Source organism: Jaculus jaculus, chromosome 18 (genome assembly GCF_020740685.1).
Source record: "Jaculus jaculus isolate mJacJac1 chromosome 18, mJacJac1.mat.Y.cur, whole genome shotgun sequence".
Classification (NCBI taxonomy): Eukaryota; Metazoa; Chordata; class Mammalia; order Rodentia; family Dipodidae; genus Jaculus; species Jaculus jaculus.
Window position 1 is genome coordinate 24137886 of NC_059119.1, and position 17619 is coordinate 24155504.

At 42.0% G+C, this 17619-nt stretch overlaps 1 protein-coding gene across 4 annotated transcripts in view; it reads left to right on the forward strand.

The window, feature by feature from the left end:
• Ccser2 (coiled-coil serine rich protein 2) overlaps positions 1–17619 on the forward strand; it is a 134214-nt gene that overhangs the window by 22840 nt on the left and 93755 nt on the right. For all 4 annotated transcript variants that reach the window (XM_045137186.1, XM_004658007.2, XM_004658008.2 and 1 more), the window contains 2 exons: positions 13414–14872; positions 15899–16095. In XM_045137186.1, the coding sequence (XP_044993121.1) occupies positions 13456–14872; positions 15899–16095 (1614 nt within the window). In that variant the 5' untranslated portion in view covers positions 13414–13455. The remainder of the gene's footprint in view (positions 1–13413; positions 14873–15898; positions 16096–17619) is intronic.

Consider the following 17619-nt stretch of genomic DNA (forward strand, 5'->3'; position numbering starts at 1 on the left):
TTTTGTAATTTTTTTTTTTATTTGAGAGCGACAGACAGAGAGAAAGAGGCATCAGAGAGAGAGAGAGAGAGAGAGAGAGAGAGAGAGAGAGAGAGGGAGAGGGAGAGAATGGGCACACCAGGGCCTCCAGCCACTGCAGACGAACTCCAGACGCGTGCATCCCCTTGTGCATCTGGCTAACGTGGGTCCTGGGGAATTGAGCCTCGAACCGGGTTCCCTAGGCTTCACAGACACACGCTGAACCGCTAAGCCATCTCTCCAGCGCCAGAGTTATCTTTTAATAGCTCTTGTTCCCTGTCCTTTATGCTTAAACCCATCACCAAGCCCTGCAGCCTGTCTCCCCCATAAATCTAGAAACCCATCAGTTGCTTTCTGTCCATCCACTTCAGTTGGCCAAGTATCAAATTTCTCATTGGGACTGTTACCTAGTTTTCCACTTTATTTTCTGTTTCCACATTTTCTTCCTTCTACATTGAGTCCATGAGCAGAGTGATTCTTTGAAGAATGTAAATCAGGGGCTGGAGGGATGGTTTAGTGGTTAAGGGCTTGCCTGTGAAGCCTAAGGACTCTGGTTCGAGGCTTGATTCCCTAGGACCCACGTTAGCCAGATGCACAAGGGGGCACACACGTCTGGAGTTCGTTTGTAGTGGCTGGAGGCCCTGGCCTATTCTCCCCCTCTTTATCTGCCTCTTTCTCTCTCTGTCTGTTGCTCTCAAATAAATAAAAACAAAAAAAAATTAAAAAAAGAATGTAAATCAGATCCTCTCACTCTCCTGCTTGTTCAGTTTAGGGGTTTCCTGTGGAACCAGAGCTCTCTGTATCTTAGCTCACCTTCCTTTGGCTCACAATTTAAATCTGATTGCTCTGATAACCTTTTTTTTTTTTTCCTAGGCAGGGGCCTCACTATAGCCCAGGATGACCTGGAATTCACTGTGTAGTCTCAGGGAGGCCTTGAACTCATGGCAGTCCTTGTATCTCTGCCTCCTGAGTGCTTGGATTTAAGGCATGTGCCCCCACATCTGGCCCTAATAGCCTTTCTTTTATGTCTAATCTGTTCCTCCTTCTCTAGCATCTCCATGTTCCCCTTCACAGTACTTAGCATTCATAATTATTTTTTCCGTTTTCTCTATCTCTTCACTAGAGTGTAAGTGCAAAACAGTATGGAATTTTTGTTACTTTGTATACCTAGCACGGAGTATTGCTAGGATTATAGTAGGTAATAAAATATTTGTACACATATCCGAAAAGAAACCCGAGAAGCTATTGTATTAGTTACTTTTCTCATTTTTAGGACACATATCTGATAAAACCAACTAGGAAGGGTTTACTTTGGCTTATAGTTTTTGGGATACAGTCCATTGTGGCTGGGAAGACAGTGGCAGGAGAAAGAAGCAGCCGGCCACACCCATCTACAGTCAGGAAGTAGAACGTTGAGTTACTGGTGTTTAGCTCTCGCTTTCTCCTTTTTGTACAGTCCATGAATCTAGTTCATGGAATGGTTCAGCTCACATTTAGGGTGGATCTTCTCAATGTAGTTAACCAAATCTAGAAAATCCCTCCATGTCCAGAGATTTTTTTTTCCCATGGTGATTTGAAATTCTGCTAAATTGACAACTGAAAAATTAACCATCACATCTATCTGGTCCTCTGTCTCCATCCAGTGCAAGAATATGAGTGTTTGTCTGTGATTCTCTCCTGTATAGAATGCTTTCAGAAGTGGACATGGAATTCTTACATGTACTGAACGCTTTCAGAAGTGGACATGGGGTTCTCACGTGTATTGAATGCTTTAAGAAGGGGACAGCTTAATGTTTTACATCATTTATCTTGTTGATTAATTTTGATAGTTTAAATGATTTCATTATATTTTTTCTGAAAATTGTATTTGATATTTTCATCTATAAGTTGCCTTGTCTCCTGTCATACCATAAACTGTTTTGAGCCTGCACCTTAAGCAGTTAAATTGGCAACTCTAAAAATGGTACATTAAATGCTATAAATGTTTGTAGTCATTGGTCCAGTAACATGTGCTCAAATGATTTATAGAATATTAATTCAATGTACCCTGTTATACTGTTAAAATAATTCTTATAACAATAAATTGGGAGCTATTTTAAAGTAATGGTACTTCAAAGTAGGATGTTTTATTTTGAGGCAAATGTGACAGCCACTATACTACTGAAACTGTTAGACTATTATATTGTATCTAGATCTTAGAGGCAACTTTTAGATAAGATGTAGGAGGTTCATGAAGGAATGATTGTGTTGAACACAGTTCCACGTTTTCTGTATTTTATGCTAGTTTATAGGGAGGGAGAGAAGGCAGTGCTCTGAGCTGCCTGTGTTGTGAGCTGCCAGAGTTTGGTGTGTGCACTATGGGTTCAGCACTATGAAAGAAAGCAAGAACTGTGAATGCATTCCACCTGGAATTAAGTAAGATTTCAGTAGTGTGCATATATGCTTCTGATTTAGAGGTTACATATTATATAGTACAGTCTAAGATTGCCTGTTTTGTATAGCCTTTATTGCACTGTGAGAACTACATTTGATTGGTGCTTGCTATACTGCCAGGACAGCATATAGATCAGACAGAACAGCATTTACATTGCCTAATGGCATTCTGAGGGAAATATTCGAGTAGATTGTGTGGACTGGCATAATTTGTGAGGTTGAAGACCAGTGATTTACTAGTGTGTAACCTTTGAGGTGAGGAGAGGCCACAGGACGTGCAGTTCCTGATACTGGCCATCAGGTGGCAGTGTCAGTATAGTTTTTTTTTTTTGTTTTGTTTATTCATTTATTTGACAGAGAAAGAGGGAGGGAGGGGGAGAGAGAGAGAGAGATATGGGTGCTCTAGGGCCTCCAGCCACTGCAAACGAACTCCAGACATGTGTGCCTCTTGTGCATCTGGCTAACACGGGTCCTGGGGAATCAAACCTGGATCCTTTCATTTTGTAGGCAAACGCCTTAACTGCTAAGCTATCTCTCTAGCCCCCTCCTTTTTTTTGGGGGGGGGGTTTCGAGGTAGGGTCTCACTCTAGCCCAGGCTGACCTGGAATTCACTATGTAGTCTCAGGGTGGCCTTGAACTCATGACGATCCTCCTACCTCTGCCTCCCCAATACTAGGATTACAGGCATGTGCCACCATGCTCTGCTAATATAGTTGGGTTTTGGGAAAGTTTGTTGGTTATCAATTCAAAGAATATTTAACACAGAACATGTTTCTTTTTTTATTTTTTTTGTTCATTTTTATTTATTTATTTGAGAGTGACAGAGAGAGAAAGAGGCAGGCAGACAGAAAGAGAGAGAGAGAGAGAGAGAGAGAGAGAGAGAGAGAGAGAGAAAGAGAAAGAGAATGGGCACGCCAGGGCTTCAGCCACTGCAAATGAACTCCAGACGCATGCACCCTCTTGTGCATCTGGCTAACGTGGGTCATGGAGAATCGAGCCTCGAACCAGGGTCCTTAGGCTTCACAGGCAAGTGCTTAACCACTAAGCCATCACCAGCCCAGAACATGTTTCTTAAACAATTATATAAGATGTGTTATCCTACAGATGCTTATGTCTTAAGTATTCGAGAGGCTTCAAAAAGGACATATTAAGTAAGTGCTTCTGATTGCTAAGTCATCTCTCTAGCCCAGGACCATGTTTTAAAAGGGCCCTTCTTCATCATCATAGTCAGAGAGTGAGTTGGTCAGTCAGCTCTGTGGAGGGTGTTGTCTGCAGTAGAGCAGAGTTCTACCTGTCATTCCTGTCAAGCCTCCCCACATGCTTTCTGAAGTCTGCTGCTGCAGGTTCCTATGGGAAAGACTCCTGAAATTCATCGTGTAGTGTAGTGCTCAAATGGTTTCAAACTGAGTAAGTCTTAATACAAATGTAAAATATTACATAGTGCACACACTCCTAGACAAGTATCTGGTCACCTCCAAAACTCATTGAAAAATTTACTCTCACTATATAAAATTCCTTCAGGTATTTTCTGTCTTATTCTTATTGATATAGTAAGTACCTAGAAGGGATTACATTAGGCATACAAAATTTATTATGTGTGTGTGTGTGTGTGTGTGTGTGTGTTTACGTATTTTTTTTAAGGTAGAGTCTCACTCTAGCTCAGGTTGACTTAGAATTCAATATAGAGTCTCAGGCTGGCCTTGAACTCACAGTGATTCTCCTACCTCTGCCTCCTGAGTGCTGAGATTAAAGGCATGCTTGGCAAAATTTATTTTAGAAAAACAAACATTAGAAAAGCTGCTGGAAGTATAACCATCTTAGAGTCTGTTGATTTTCTTTATATGAGATACTAAAACAAAAGTGTTATTTTAAAAATATTTTATTTTTATTTATGTATTCGAGAGAGGGAAAGAGGGGGAGAGAGAGAGAGGGCCGCACCAGGGCTTCCAGCCACTGCAGACGAACTGCAGATGCATGCGCCACCTTGTACATCTGGTTTTCATGTGTACTGGGAAATCGAGCCAATGTCTTTTGGCTTTGCAAGCAAGTGCCTTAACAGCTAAGCCAGGGTTGAGAGATGGGTCTTCAGTGGCACTTGCCACTAAAGCATTGAAGGTCTGATAGGGCCTGAGACTGCTTGAGTTCAAGTCTCCCAGAAGCCACAGAGAGTTTGCCAGGGTTGTGCACACTATAACCTCAGGCCATGGCATTGGGAAGGGGGGTGGGGCGAGACTCGAGCCTCTCTGGGTCTCACTTACCAATAACAGCTCTAGGTTACTCTACCTCAAGGAGGTAAAAAAGAGTCCCTAAAGTTCTCTACCTGCCCCATGAATGCTCAGAGCATGTATGTCTGCACACAGGCACCACGCCACAACACATATGCTACTTGTGGCTTGATCCAGGTGTCCCCCATAACTTAGGTGTTCTGAATGCTAGGTTCCCAGCTGATGGAGATTTGGGAATTAACACTTCCAGGAGGCAGTGTATTGTTGGGGGTGGGCTTATGGATATTGCTTTTGTCCACTCGATCTTGGACAGGGGGTGAGGTTCACCCTCTGCTCATGCCATTGTTTTCCCCTTCTATCATGGAGCTTCCCTCTTGAGCCTGTAAACCAAAATCAACTCTTTTTTTTTTCCCCCCACAAGCTGCTCTTGGTTGGATGTATTCTGCCAGCAGTGCGAATCTGACTGCAACACTACTCACCTGCACACACTCATGCAAAAAGAAAAATTAATAAAAGGGGTCTGGGGAAATGGCTTGGTGGTTATGATATTTGCCTTCGAAACCTAAGGACCCAAGGTTGATTCCCCAGGACCCACATAAGCCAAATGGACAAGGGGATGCACACATATGGAGTTTGTATGCAGTGGCTAGAGGCCCTGGTGTGCCCATTATCTCTTTCTCTCTCATAAATAAATAAATAAATAAAATATTTAAAAAATAAAAAGCTTAAATACAGTGATAACAGCAGTTCTGCATCTTTTATGCTTACAAAAAGAATTTCTGATTTGGATGCCATGAATAAGTTCTTAAATATTTGAATTGCTAAATTTGAATTTTTTCCTTACTCATTGCAAAACTAAACTATTACTTATTCTTCTCTTGAAGTTTGTCAATTCCAGTACCTCTGCAGCATTGGTGATGCACTGGGATAGACTGTTGGAGTCCATTCTTTACTATTATATTCTTGTCAAGACCCACTTGTCATTAGCCAATACACTGGTGTCATGATCTATAGTTGCGACACACATGCATACCGAATGTTGATTAGGAAAATGAGCTGGAGAGGTTATCATGAAAGGTAGTGGTTAAATTTGAATTCTGACCCTCCCTACTGCTTAATAATCATGTGTCTCTGTGCAAATTACTTGACCTTTCTGTGTTTCAGTATGTTTAGTATCTTTATTTTAATAATAAAGATTGTATTAATTAAAAAAATTGTTTATGTTTATTTATTTATTTGAGAGTGACAGAGAGAGAAAGGGGCAGATAGAAAGAGAGACAGAGAATGGGTGCACCAGGGCCTCCAGCCACTGCAAATGAATCGCAGATGCATGCGTCCCCTTGTGCATCTGGCTAACGTGGGTCCTGGGGAATCCAGCCTCGAACTGGGGTCCTTAGGCTTCACAGGCAGGCACTTACCTGCTAAGCCATCTCTCCAGCCCAAGATTATAGTAATTTTATATAGCATAATGTATATAATTTTATATAAAAATGTGAGAATTATATGAATTACTACATATGACTTTCTTAGAACATTGCCTAACACATAGACAGCTCTTAAAAATGTTAGCAGGTTGAGATGGTTCAGTGAATAAAATGCTTCTAGTGATCATGCAGACCTGAGTTTTGATTCCAGAACACTCATAAAATGCCAGGCTGTGTGGTACACTCCTGTAGTTCCTTGGGGCTAAAGCATCTCTCCAGCCCAGCTGTCCACTTGTTTTGGGTAGAGTCTTTCATTTTCTGTTACTTGCTGATTAGGCTAGACTGGCCTCTCAGTGAGTCCCAGATGCCCATCTGTCTTTGCCTGCCCAGTGCTGGTATTACACACCTGTGCCACCATGCCAGTCCTTTTTTATGTGAATATTGAGGATCGAACTTTGCTCTTATTTTTTATTGTAAGGCAAGTGCTTTACTGAGGAAACTGTTTCCCCAGCCCATGTCTGTAAATTTTTCCCTCCTCTCCTCTCCTCTCCTCTCCTCTCCTCTCCTCTCCTCTCCTCTCCTCTCCTCTCCTCTCCTCTCCTCTCCTCTCCTCTCCTCTCCTCTCCTCTCCTCTCCTCTCCTCTCCTCTCCTCTCCTCTCCTCTCCTCTCCTCTCCTCTCCTCTCCTCTCCTCTCCTCTCCTCCCCTCCCCTCCCCTCCCCTCCCCTCCCCTCCCCTCCCCTCCCCTCCCCTCCCCTCCCCTCCCCTCCCCTCCCTGTTCCCTTCCCTCTCTTCCCCTCCGCTCACCTCCTCTTCCTTCCTCTCCCCTTTCCTCCCCTCCCCTCCCCTCCCTGTTCCCTTCCCTCTCTTCCCCTCCGCTCACCTCCTCTTCCTTCCTCTCCCCTTTCCTCCCCTCCCCTCCTCTCTTCTCCCCTCCTTTCTTCTCTCCTCTTCTCTCCTTTCCCTTTTCATGTCTTCTCCTCTCTCCTCTGCTCCCCTATCTTTTTTTTCTTTTTTTTGGTTTTTCAAGGTAGGGTCTCACTCTAGCCCAGGTTGACCTGGAATTCACTATGTAGTCTTAGGGTGGCCTCAAACTCATGGTGATCCTCCTGCCTCTGCCTCCTAAGTGGTGGGATTAAAGTCATATGCTACCACTCCAAGCTAAATTTTCTTTTAAACAATTGCAACATCTTCCTTGGATGGCAGGCCTTACTAGGAAACTTTCATTTTGCTTGCTTATTTTGTTCCATTGTACAAAAACCTTAAGGTTGAAAGTGAGTAGATGAGCCCTTTTATATCTGGGACCTGTGAACTGTGGTGTTTTGAGGTCCCCTGAGGTCTGGGACCCTGCTTTGCTTTGTGAAACTTGCTCCTAACGGGTCTCCTGTAACCTTTTACTGTTCCTCCTTTAGGGCCTTGGGAATGTATTTACTCTTGGCAGGAAGGGGGTGTACTTTTTCTCATAAAGCCTTTATGTCCAGTGCATTAGTTAATTCTTAGAAGTTTAATCACTTCATTTTCTACACTGGTAGACTTGGGAGTGACCTGCTTTCTGCTCCTACATCGCCTGTGCTTTTGGGACAAGATGACTCTCCCTTCTTATAGTTCTCTACCAGTGGAGGGCTGGATTTAGGTATTCTTTTCACTGCAAATGTTGTATCTGTTTTCAGTGGAGTAGCTGAGTCGTCCTAATGCCTCCGCACAGACACTGTCGTGACTCCCATGGGCTCTGAATCACAACAGGGTCTGAGTTGCAGTGTTGCAGTGTAGTTTTGCTACCACTTCCATGCTGAAGAGTCTTCTGTATTGGTTATCAGAACACTCTGCTCCCTGTTCTTGCCACATTGGTTATTGTTTGTGCATTTGTTTAATTACAGTTGAGATTAGCATTAAAATACTTTTTATGATTTAATATCCTAAGTGCTATTCTTTTGAAGTTTAAGTAGGGAGAGCGAGCTGGTGGTGGTGGGACTTGTGTCATGTTGGCCGTGAGCAGAAGTAGATGTGCTGCCTTATGAGTTGGCTGGATACAATGCACTGTGATGTGGTCACTTTGGTGGGAACATTTTGTTATTTCCAAACAGATTGGTAACTATTTCACATTTGGGGTCAGAGAGATGGCGCAGTGGGTAAGAAGAGCACTTGCTGCTCAAGCACAGGGCCCTGAGACCCTGGTTTAGATAGAGAACATGCACATCAGGGCCTCCAGCCACTGCAAATGAACTCCAGACGCGTGCACCACCTTGTGCATCTGGCTAACGTGGGTCCTGGACTGTCTACCTGGGCCCTTTGGCTTTGCGTGCACGTGTCTTAACACAGATCTGCTGTCTGTCCAGCTCTTGGTATGTATATTTTGAAACCATGAAGGAATGGAATTGTACTGTTTTAAGTCTTTTCTTTGTTGTCCTTTTGTACTTACTTACTTACCATAACCAAGCCTTTGAAATGGCTTATGCCACATATGACACACAAGAAAAAGTGGGAGAGAGGCTGTGTGGGGGAAGTCATTGAATGACACGCATTAAAAAAACTAAACATTTAAGAAGCCGGGCGTGGTGCTCATGCCTTTAATCCCAGCACTCAGAGGTAGGATTGTTGTGAGTTTGAGGCCAACCTGAGACTACATAGTGAATTCCAGGTCAGCCTGGGCTAGAGTGAGATACTACCTTGACAAACCAAAAAACAAACAAACAAAAAACTGCTAAACATTTTAAATCATGATGTTGATAACAGAGTGTGAAAGCATATTTCAGAAGTGACAGCTTACACCTGCGAAGTCACTAGCACTGTTGTTTAGTTAATTGCTCTTGGACTCAGCACCAAATTTATGCCTATTTAAATCCTTAAACCTCAGGCAATTCATAACCTTCTGAAAAGCTATTTGAAAAACTAAATAAAGAAGATGAGTGGGTGGCTCCACAGGGTAAGGTAATGGATATGAAAGGAATCTTGAAAAGCGCCAGATCTGACTGTTGCTCTGCCAAACTTGTTTGTCAGCTGGCACTGTGCACTTTTATGTACTTCACGCTTGTATCTCGCTGTCAGCATGCCTCTGGAGTACTTCATTCCTTCTCTTGAAGGGGTGTCTGCACTGGCCCTGGAGTCAGATAGATGGGACCACATTCTTTTTAATTTAATTATATATATATATATATATTTTAGGCAAGCCCAACCAACTGCCTTTCTTTATGCAAAGCAAGAGAAAGGGTGGGGGGAGGACTGGCATGCCAGGACCTCCAGCCACTGCAGTTGAACTCCAGATGTATGTGCCCCTTGTGTGCATGTGCAACCTTGAGCACTTGAGTCACTGTGCGTCTGGCTTATGTGGGATCTGGAGAGTCAAACATGAGTCCTTAGGCTTTGTAGGCAAGCGCCTTAACCATTAAGCCATCTCTCCAGCCCCAGATCCTTTTAAACTTCTGAAGATTAAGCAAGTAATAATGGTAAGGAGGTAAACGTGCTCATTGTGTGTGTGTGTTCAGTCGTGTTCCTGCTGCTTTTCCTGTGTTCTGCTTTTTCTTTTACAGGCAAGAAACTTTGACTTAATGGTGTTTGAAAAAGGAGTTTCTATGTCATTTTGAAAATTTAGATATGCAATATTAATTCTATAATTAAAAATACTATATAAGCAAACTACTCAGGAAATAGACTTTTCAAGTTCTGTACCAACTGTTCTTAGTTCATCATTAAAGTTTATTGATAGTGTTAAAGTATGTCACAGGTTATATCATATATAGATATTATATATAATAGCCAAAATGTACTTTTTCAAATTGTTAGTGAGTACATTTTTTAAACACTTATTTGGTCATATATCATCATATCATATATATTAAAGACAGCCTGTCTACAAAAAAAGGTAGAGTCACAATGTCTGTTTTATTTTAATTCAAAGTCATAAGCAAAAATAGGAGAAAGTTACTTGAATATTTGTAAATATATTTTTATTAGAGAAAGAATGGGTGTGCTAGGGCCTCCAGCCACTGCAAACAAACTCCAGATGCACGCATCTGGCTGGTGTTGGTCCTGGAGAATCAAACTAGGATCCTTTGGCTTTGTAGGCAAGTGCCTTAATCGCTAAGCCATCTCTCCAGCCCATTTTCTTGGATATTTGAAGACAGAAGGTAGTTAGGCAGCCAGTGGAATGGCAGGGGTTCACAAGGCATGCATATGTGGGAAATTTACAGTTGAACCATCAGAATAGTCTAAAGCCTACAGTTCAAGATAATTGACATCATTGTGTTGATTATTTGAACATTAGACACCCATAAATATTATTGTAAGAAACAGTACATTTAGATTCTATCATTTTATTTCTCCAACTGGCAGAACCTTAAACGCTTTGTAGAGACAGTGTGTCTATCTGTGTTCATCTTGAGATGCTGTTGGAAGATGACACAGATGAGGCTTATTTTGACAGAAACCAGAGGCACAGAGAAATAAGTGAATAGGATGCTCTTTTCTCAGTCTCCTTATGACAAAGTCTGGCACTGGAGGGCAGGGTCTTTAATATGTATTTCTTAGTGAATTACAGAATGACCATTACAAATATTGTGTTATTGTTGCCACATTTCTTATAGCTATCTTGAAAGTGTTTGTGACAATGGAAATATGTATTGTGGTAAAAGGCCACTTTCAAAAATGGAAAAAAAAAAACCACTTGTATGGTGTAGATATTGCTGCTGTATTTTTAAAAGTTGTTGTTGTGTGTATATATGTGCCTGAATACCAGGGTCTCTTGCTGTGATAAATGAATACCTGTTTGGCTTTATGTGGGTGGCTGGGGAATTGAACCCAGGATGGCAGACTTAATAGCTGAGCCATCTCCCCAGCCCCTGCTATTCCTTTTTATATTTAAGGCCATAGGTGCTTTATAATGTTAACAGTGCCATGTTCTGATTTGAACTCAGAATTCTTTTCAATACATTACTCAAGGAAGCCATTACCAAATCACAGGCCCACAAGACCCTTTTCAGCCTTGACTATTTATGAAATTTCTTTGCATTAAGAGATGAAGGATTGACTTTAAAATTGTGTATTGTGATCTTGTAAGAGGCCTTAGAATATATTGGATTTAGTTTATACTCTCATCAGGCTTTTTGTGTCCAATAGACATGCACACAATTGGAGAACTCATGTAAAGGGAGTGGAGAAGATTAACATTGAATGAAAGGATTGTGAATAATAGTGATTTTTGAAGGTGATCTTTATAACTTCAGCAAAGGAGTGAAATGTAGAAAATATAGGGTGGATTTGGGTGAATGATGGTACATTTTGGCTTAATGTAAACAGATAGGGTAGAACCAAGTAGAGAAGCTTGCTTCTACCCTGTGCAGCGAATTTCAGGTTTCATGTTGTTCCTAGGTTCACACATGATTTTTATCAGAAGAATTTGATCATATCTGTTCTTTTATTTATTTATTTTTTTATTTTATTTTTTTTAAATTTTTTTTGTTCATTTTTTATTTTATTTATTTGAGAGCGACAGACATAGAGAGAAAGACAGATAGAGGGAGAGAGAGAGAATGGGCGCGCCAGGGCTTCCAGCCTCTGCAAATGAACTCCAGACGCGTTCGCCCCCTTGTGCATCTGGCTAATGTGGGACCTGGGGAACTGAGCCTCGAACCGGGGTCCTTAGGCTTCACAGGCAAGCGCTTAATCACTAAGCCATCTCTCCAGCCCATATCTGTTCTTTTAAAGAACAACTCTTAGCCAGACATGGTGCACATCTTTTATCCCAGCACTCTGGAGGCAGAGGTAGGAGGATTGCTGTGAGTTTGAGGACACCCTGAGACTACATAGTGAATTCCAAGTTAGCCTGGGCTAGACAAGACTCTATCTCGAAAAATCAAAAAAGAATCTCTCTTTTTTTTAAATATTATTTTGTTTTTATTTATTTATTTGAGAACAACAGACAGAGAAAGAGGCAGAGAATGGGCGTGCCAGGGCTTCCAACCACTGCAAACGAACTCCAGATGCATGCGCCCCCTTGTGCATCTGGCTAACATTGGTCCTGGGGAATCAAGCCTTGAACCAGGATCCTTAGCCTTCATAGGCAAGCACTTAACCGTTAAGCCATCTCTCCAGCCCAAGAATAACTCTTGACCGTTTGAATAAAAGTGAGATTAGAATCTTTTTGTTTGTTTGTTTGTTTTTGCTTTTTGAAGTAGCGGTTCACTCTAGCCCAGGGTGACCTGGAATTCACTATGTAATCTCATGGTGGCCTCAAACTCATGGCGATCCTCCTACCTCTGCTGCCTCTTGAGTGCTGGGATTAACTATGTGTAGCACCACACCCAGCTTTTTCTACCTTTGTTTGAGACAGGGTCTCTTATTGGCCTGGAGCTCTCCAGTTAGGCTATAATGGCTGGTTCTGTGGCTCCAGGAATGCTTCAGATCTCCACATCCCTAGGGCTTGGATTATAGGTATATGTCACCATGCCTCAGACTTTGACATGAGACTCAAGCTCAGGTCTTCATGCTTGGGAGGCAAACAGTGAACCAAGTGAGCTATCTCCTTGGTACTGATTTGTATTTTTACAAAGACAAAATCTCATATTCTTATTTTTACAAGAGGAGACTGTGACCTGAAATAATGATTTAATAAGAAATTGGAAGATGCACTGTGCAAGTATTTTTTTAAAATCTAAGATCAGTACCCTCATTTTATTACTCATGGAATTTTTTTTTGTTATCCATCACTGAAATTGATAAGTGTTTATAAAAATATTTTGTTGTGGGCTGGAGAGATGGCTTAGCGGTTAAGCGCTTGCCTGTGAAGCCTAAGGACCCCGGTTCGAGGCTTGGTTCCCCAGGTCCCACGTTAGCCAGATGCACAAGGGGGGCGCATGCGTCTGGAGTTCGTTTGCAGAGGCTGGAAGCCCTGGCGCGCCCATTCTCTCTCTCTCCCTCTGTCTTTCTCTCTGTGTCTGTCGCTCTCAAGTAAATAAATTAAAAAAAAAAATTTTGTTGTATCATCAAGTTGTTGCCTTAATTTGTATCCAATATTTCTGGAGTTCTTTCTATAGGAAACATGAATAACTTTTGAATTCTCTAAGCCGGGCATGATGGCACATGCTTGTAATCTCAGCACTTGGGAGGCAGAGGTAGGAGGATTGCCTAGGAGGATTGCCATGAGTTCAAGGCCACCCTGATACTTCTTAGTGAATTCCAGATCAGCCTGAGCTAGAGTGAGGTCCTACCTCAACAACTCAAAAAAACAAATGAATTTTTTGCATGTAAAAAATGTATTCATATATCTATGTAATTATATTTATATAGGAATACTTCATCTATTTCTTCTTCTTTCCTCAGATTCTGTCAGATTTTAAGAACAAATGCACCTTATAGCATCTCATGGAAGAAAAAACACAAATCAAGACATTTTTGGGTTCCAAGTTGCCAAAGTATGGAGCAAAATCAGTAAGAAGTACACTGCAGCCGATGCCAAATGGGACAGCTGTTTCTGTACTAGGAACCTCCAAGGGTAGTAATGCCAAAGGCTACATGAGAAATAATGGCTCTGATTGTTCACTGGCCCATTCATTTACTTGGAGAAAAACAAATAAATACCAGCTTGGTGCTGAAAATACTGAAGAACTCAACCATCCTCAAAATTCACATGAGAAATTAGCTGACCCTGACAAACATGCTCCTCCTCAAGGATTGTTTGATAAAAATGGGGTAAAAGGAGGTGTGAAAGGTGTTTCTTTATTCACGTCAAAGCTAGCAAAGCCATGCACAATGTTTGTGTCATCTACAGAGGAGTTAAACCACAAGCCTTTTCCTGGACCATCCAATCTGGGTAAATTCACGAAAGGCACATTGCTGGGAAGGACTTCATATTCTTCAGTCAATGCTTCCAAATCGCAGTTGGGCACATTTTATGGGAACCGATCCACTGGCAGTATGCAGAGGCCCCGGGCAGGCTCCTGTGCCGCCCGAAGCAGCTCCGGAGAGAGCCTGGCGCAGTCCCTGGACAACATTAAATCCACTACTTGTGAAAAAATGGTAAGGTCACAGAGTTTTTCACATTCCATTCAGAATTCATTCCTCCCTCCTTCATCTATCACCAGATCACATTCCTTCAACAGAGCTACAGATCTTACTCAGCCTTACCCAAGCCAGCAGCTGCCCATTCGAGTGCCTCTCCGCTCTAGTATGCTAACGCGAAATTCCCGGCAGTCTGAAGTACTCAACGGGAATGAACATTTGGGGTTTGGATATAATAGACCTTATGTTGCTGGTGGAAAGAAGTTGGCTCTACCAAATGGCCCAGGTGTAACTTCCACTTTGGCCTATAGGATGGTCCATCCCACTCTACTGAAATCTAGCCGACCTCCGTTTTCTGGAACTATGACAGTTGACGATAATAAAAATTCACCTGCTGACACATGTGTGGAGGAAGAGGCTGCCACACTGACTAAGAATAGCACCGCTGGTAAGGACCGAGAGCTGGCTGAAGACGAAAGTTACCGAACAGACAATGATCAGACTGCAAAGCCTGACGCCAAGATCCGATACCTGAGTGATGATGTGGACGATATTTCCTTGTCATCGTTGTCGTCTTCTGACAAGAATGACTTAAGTGAAGACTTCAGCGATGACTTCATAGATGTGGAGGACTCCAGCAGAACTAGAATAACTCCAGAGGAAATTTCTCTCAAAGAAGAAAAGCAAGAAAATATACCATCAAAGGATGTATTTGATTCTCCTAAGGAAAATGAGAATGCATTCGCGAAAGCTGATGAATGGGTAGATATAAGCGTCTCTGGTAAGTATTGATGTCCTTCATTCACTTGCTTTCTCCTAGATAGTCTTACATTTGGATTGTCCTTTGATGAATCGCAGCTGCTGTCCCTTTCACTGGGAGAGCTAGATTTAGGTGAAGGGTAGAGTGGCATTGACCTTCCTGGTGACTTTCCTGTCCTTCTTATATCCGGTCAGGAACGGGAAAGCTCTCTTTTGCTTTGCTTTGGCATGCTTAGGCCTCTTCCTCCTTACATGGACAAGGCTTCCCCAGTGCTTTTCCCCCACGTTGCCTAGCAGTGGTATACCATTAGGCAGACCACCTCTTAGTGTAGGAGATCGTTAAGAATAAATCTGTACCAAGTGGCAAATGAAATGCTATAGGCTATGCCTAATGTGATGCCTTTTTATTCTAGAAAAATGTTTTAGCAACTTTTAGTGATTTTTCAGAGGAGCTTTATTTACTTTTAGAATTGAAGAAAGTAAGATAATGTAATCAAGAAATCTCTGTTATAGTTGGTCCTCCTGGCAGCAAGTATGGTAGCTTATCTGTGTTCATGTACTGAGAAGAAGGAACAATCTGAAGGGGTTGTATAGAGGTGTATGGTCTAATCAAGGGACCAGGACTCTTGAGGTACATGTAAATCCTTGAGTTTCAGCAGGTCTTATCAAGGTTGGCTGCCAGAACAGGTCATCTTCCTCATATGGAGGTAGCTGGGAGGTTCGCAGTATACACAGAGGAAGGGGTTTTCCTGACCACTGGTAAAAGTAAGTGTCTTGGGGAAATATTAGAGGAATATGAGGTTATAAGAAATGTTGCAGAAGTGAAAGACAGTTAAGGGAGTTTTCTTTGTGTTTCCTACAAAATACTTCAGCAGGTTATTTTTAAGTCTTTGCCTCTTTTCTGTTACATAGGATTTAGAAAATGTAAGTTATGCTCTTATGAACCAACTTTTTTGCTATAAATTGACTTACTGGAGCTTTTGCTTTTAGAAATGAGTAATTATATTTTGTGAATTAATACATTTTTTCTTTTAAAAATCATTTGAAGACAGGAGTGACTGTACCAAGCATACTTCTGGAAATAACTTGATTTCACCAGATACGGATTACAGAGCGGGTTCTTCTTTTGAACTTTCTCCATCTGATAGCTCTGATGGGACATACATGTGGGACGAAGAGGGCTTGGAACCCATTGGAAACGTCCACCCGGTTGGCAGCTATGAGTCCTCTGAAATGAACAGCATAGTATGTATGGATTTACATGCTTTTAGTGCTTGCTTATTATCAACAGATTATGACATTGAAATTTTAAACTTATGGATCAGTTTCCTAGTTACAGGAATTAGGAATTCATATGTCTGTTAATTGCCTATAAAATACACAACAAAGCATTGAGAATACCTGACATTTGACTTAAATGTGTGTGTGTATGTATGTATATACATACACACATACATATTCATCATATATCTGTATGTTTGTTCAGACTTCATTGGTCAGGTTAAAGTAGGGCTGTGGTTTTCAAGAGCTGGAAGACAGCATTGGGAGAATCCTTGGTTATCATCCTGAGGAATACCGTTTGGGGAGTGGAAGCTAGGGGTGCTGCGTAACGTCGACAGTACACAGAAACGATGGAGAATTGGGGGGGAAGTTGGTCTATGACCAAGAATTATTTAGCCCAAATGGCAAAAGTCATGCTGTAGACAAACTCCAGACTAGGTTGTGCCGAGGTACAGTTCTAACACCAACTCCTTTATTTTAAATTTATTTATTTGAGACAGAGGAGGGATGGGAATTGAGAAAATATGAATGGGCCCCGCAGGGCCTCTTGCTGCTGCAAACGAACTCTGTGACACTGTGTGTCTGGCTTTACGTGGGTAATGGGAATTGAACCCTAGCCGGCATGCTTTGCAAGCCGTGCATTTAACCAGTGGACCATCTCCCTAACCCCACTCTTGAATGGCTTAATCCAGTGCAGACGTGTTTTTACTCTGCGGGTCTGGGCCGCTCCAGCAGTGTCTTCAGTGACACAGCTGCTTTCATCTCCTCAGGCTCCAGCTCGGTCTCCCTCCTGCAGCTCTTGCTTTGGCTTGCAGGTGTCACTAGTGCGTTCACCCACACCTGTTGGTCAGAACCAGTCTATCATAGGGTTCCACAGAAGTACTTAAGGAACAGGAAGCGGAATTTCCCGTGTTCCTGGAAGACCAGGGAACCATGCATTTATACAAAAGAATATAGACAACATGCCATGAGAATAAAATGTAGCTTGTGTGTTTAAAATGAGTGATTGTAATTATTTAGGATCTAAAATATGATTTCCTATAAAATCACATTTGTTTTATGGCTATATTGCATTCTGAGTGAGTTTTATGCAATATAATTTTCTGTACTCATAAACCTGTGACATGGAGAACACATTTTTACCACAGTTGGACTGAAATGTATATCAGTATATGCCCAGCAGATGGCAGTAATGAGCCACATGGTACCTGATGCTTGCAGAGGTTTCCCATTCTTAAGTTTTACTGCTCCTGTCAGAACGCCTTCTCTGGCAGAGATTACAATGCTGTGGATTGGCCATTAGTACTTTAGACCGGTGGGTTTTCCCCTTCATCAGCGTACTTTGTATAATGGGATAGAAAGTAGCTAGTCTTCATTCTGTGCTTTGGAGCAAGTTGGTGCTCTGTCTTCCTAGGGGAAGAGAATGGCTGAGAAAGGTGGAGGGTTGATGGACAAGTGTGCTAACTGCCTTCGTGAAAATTGGCTTTC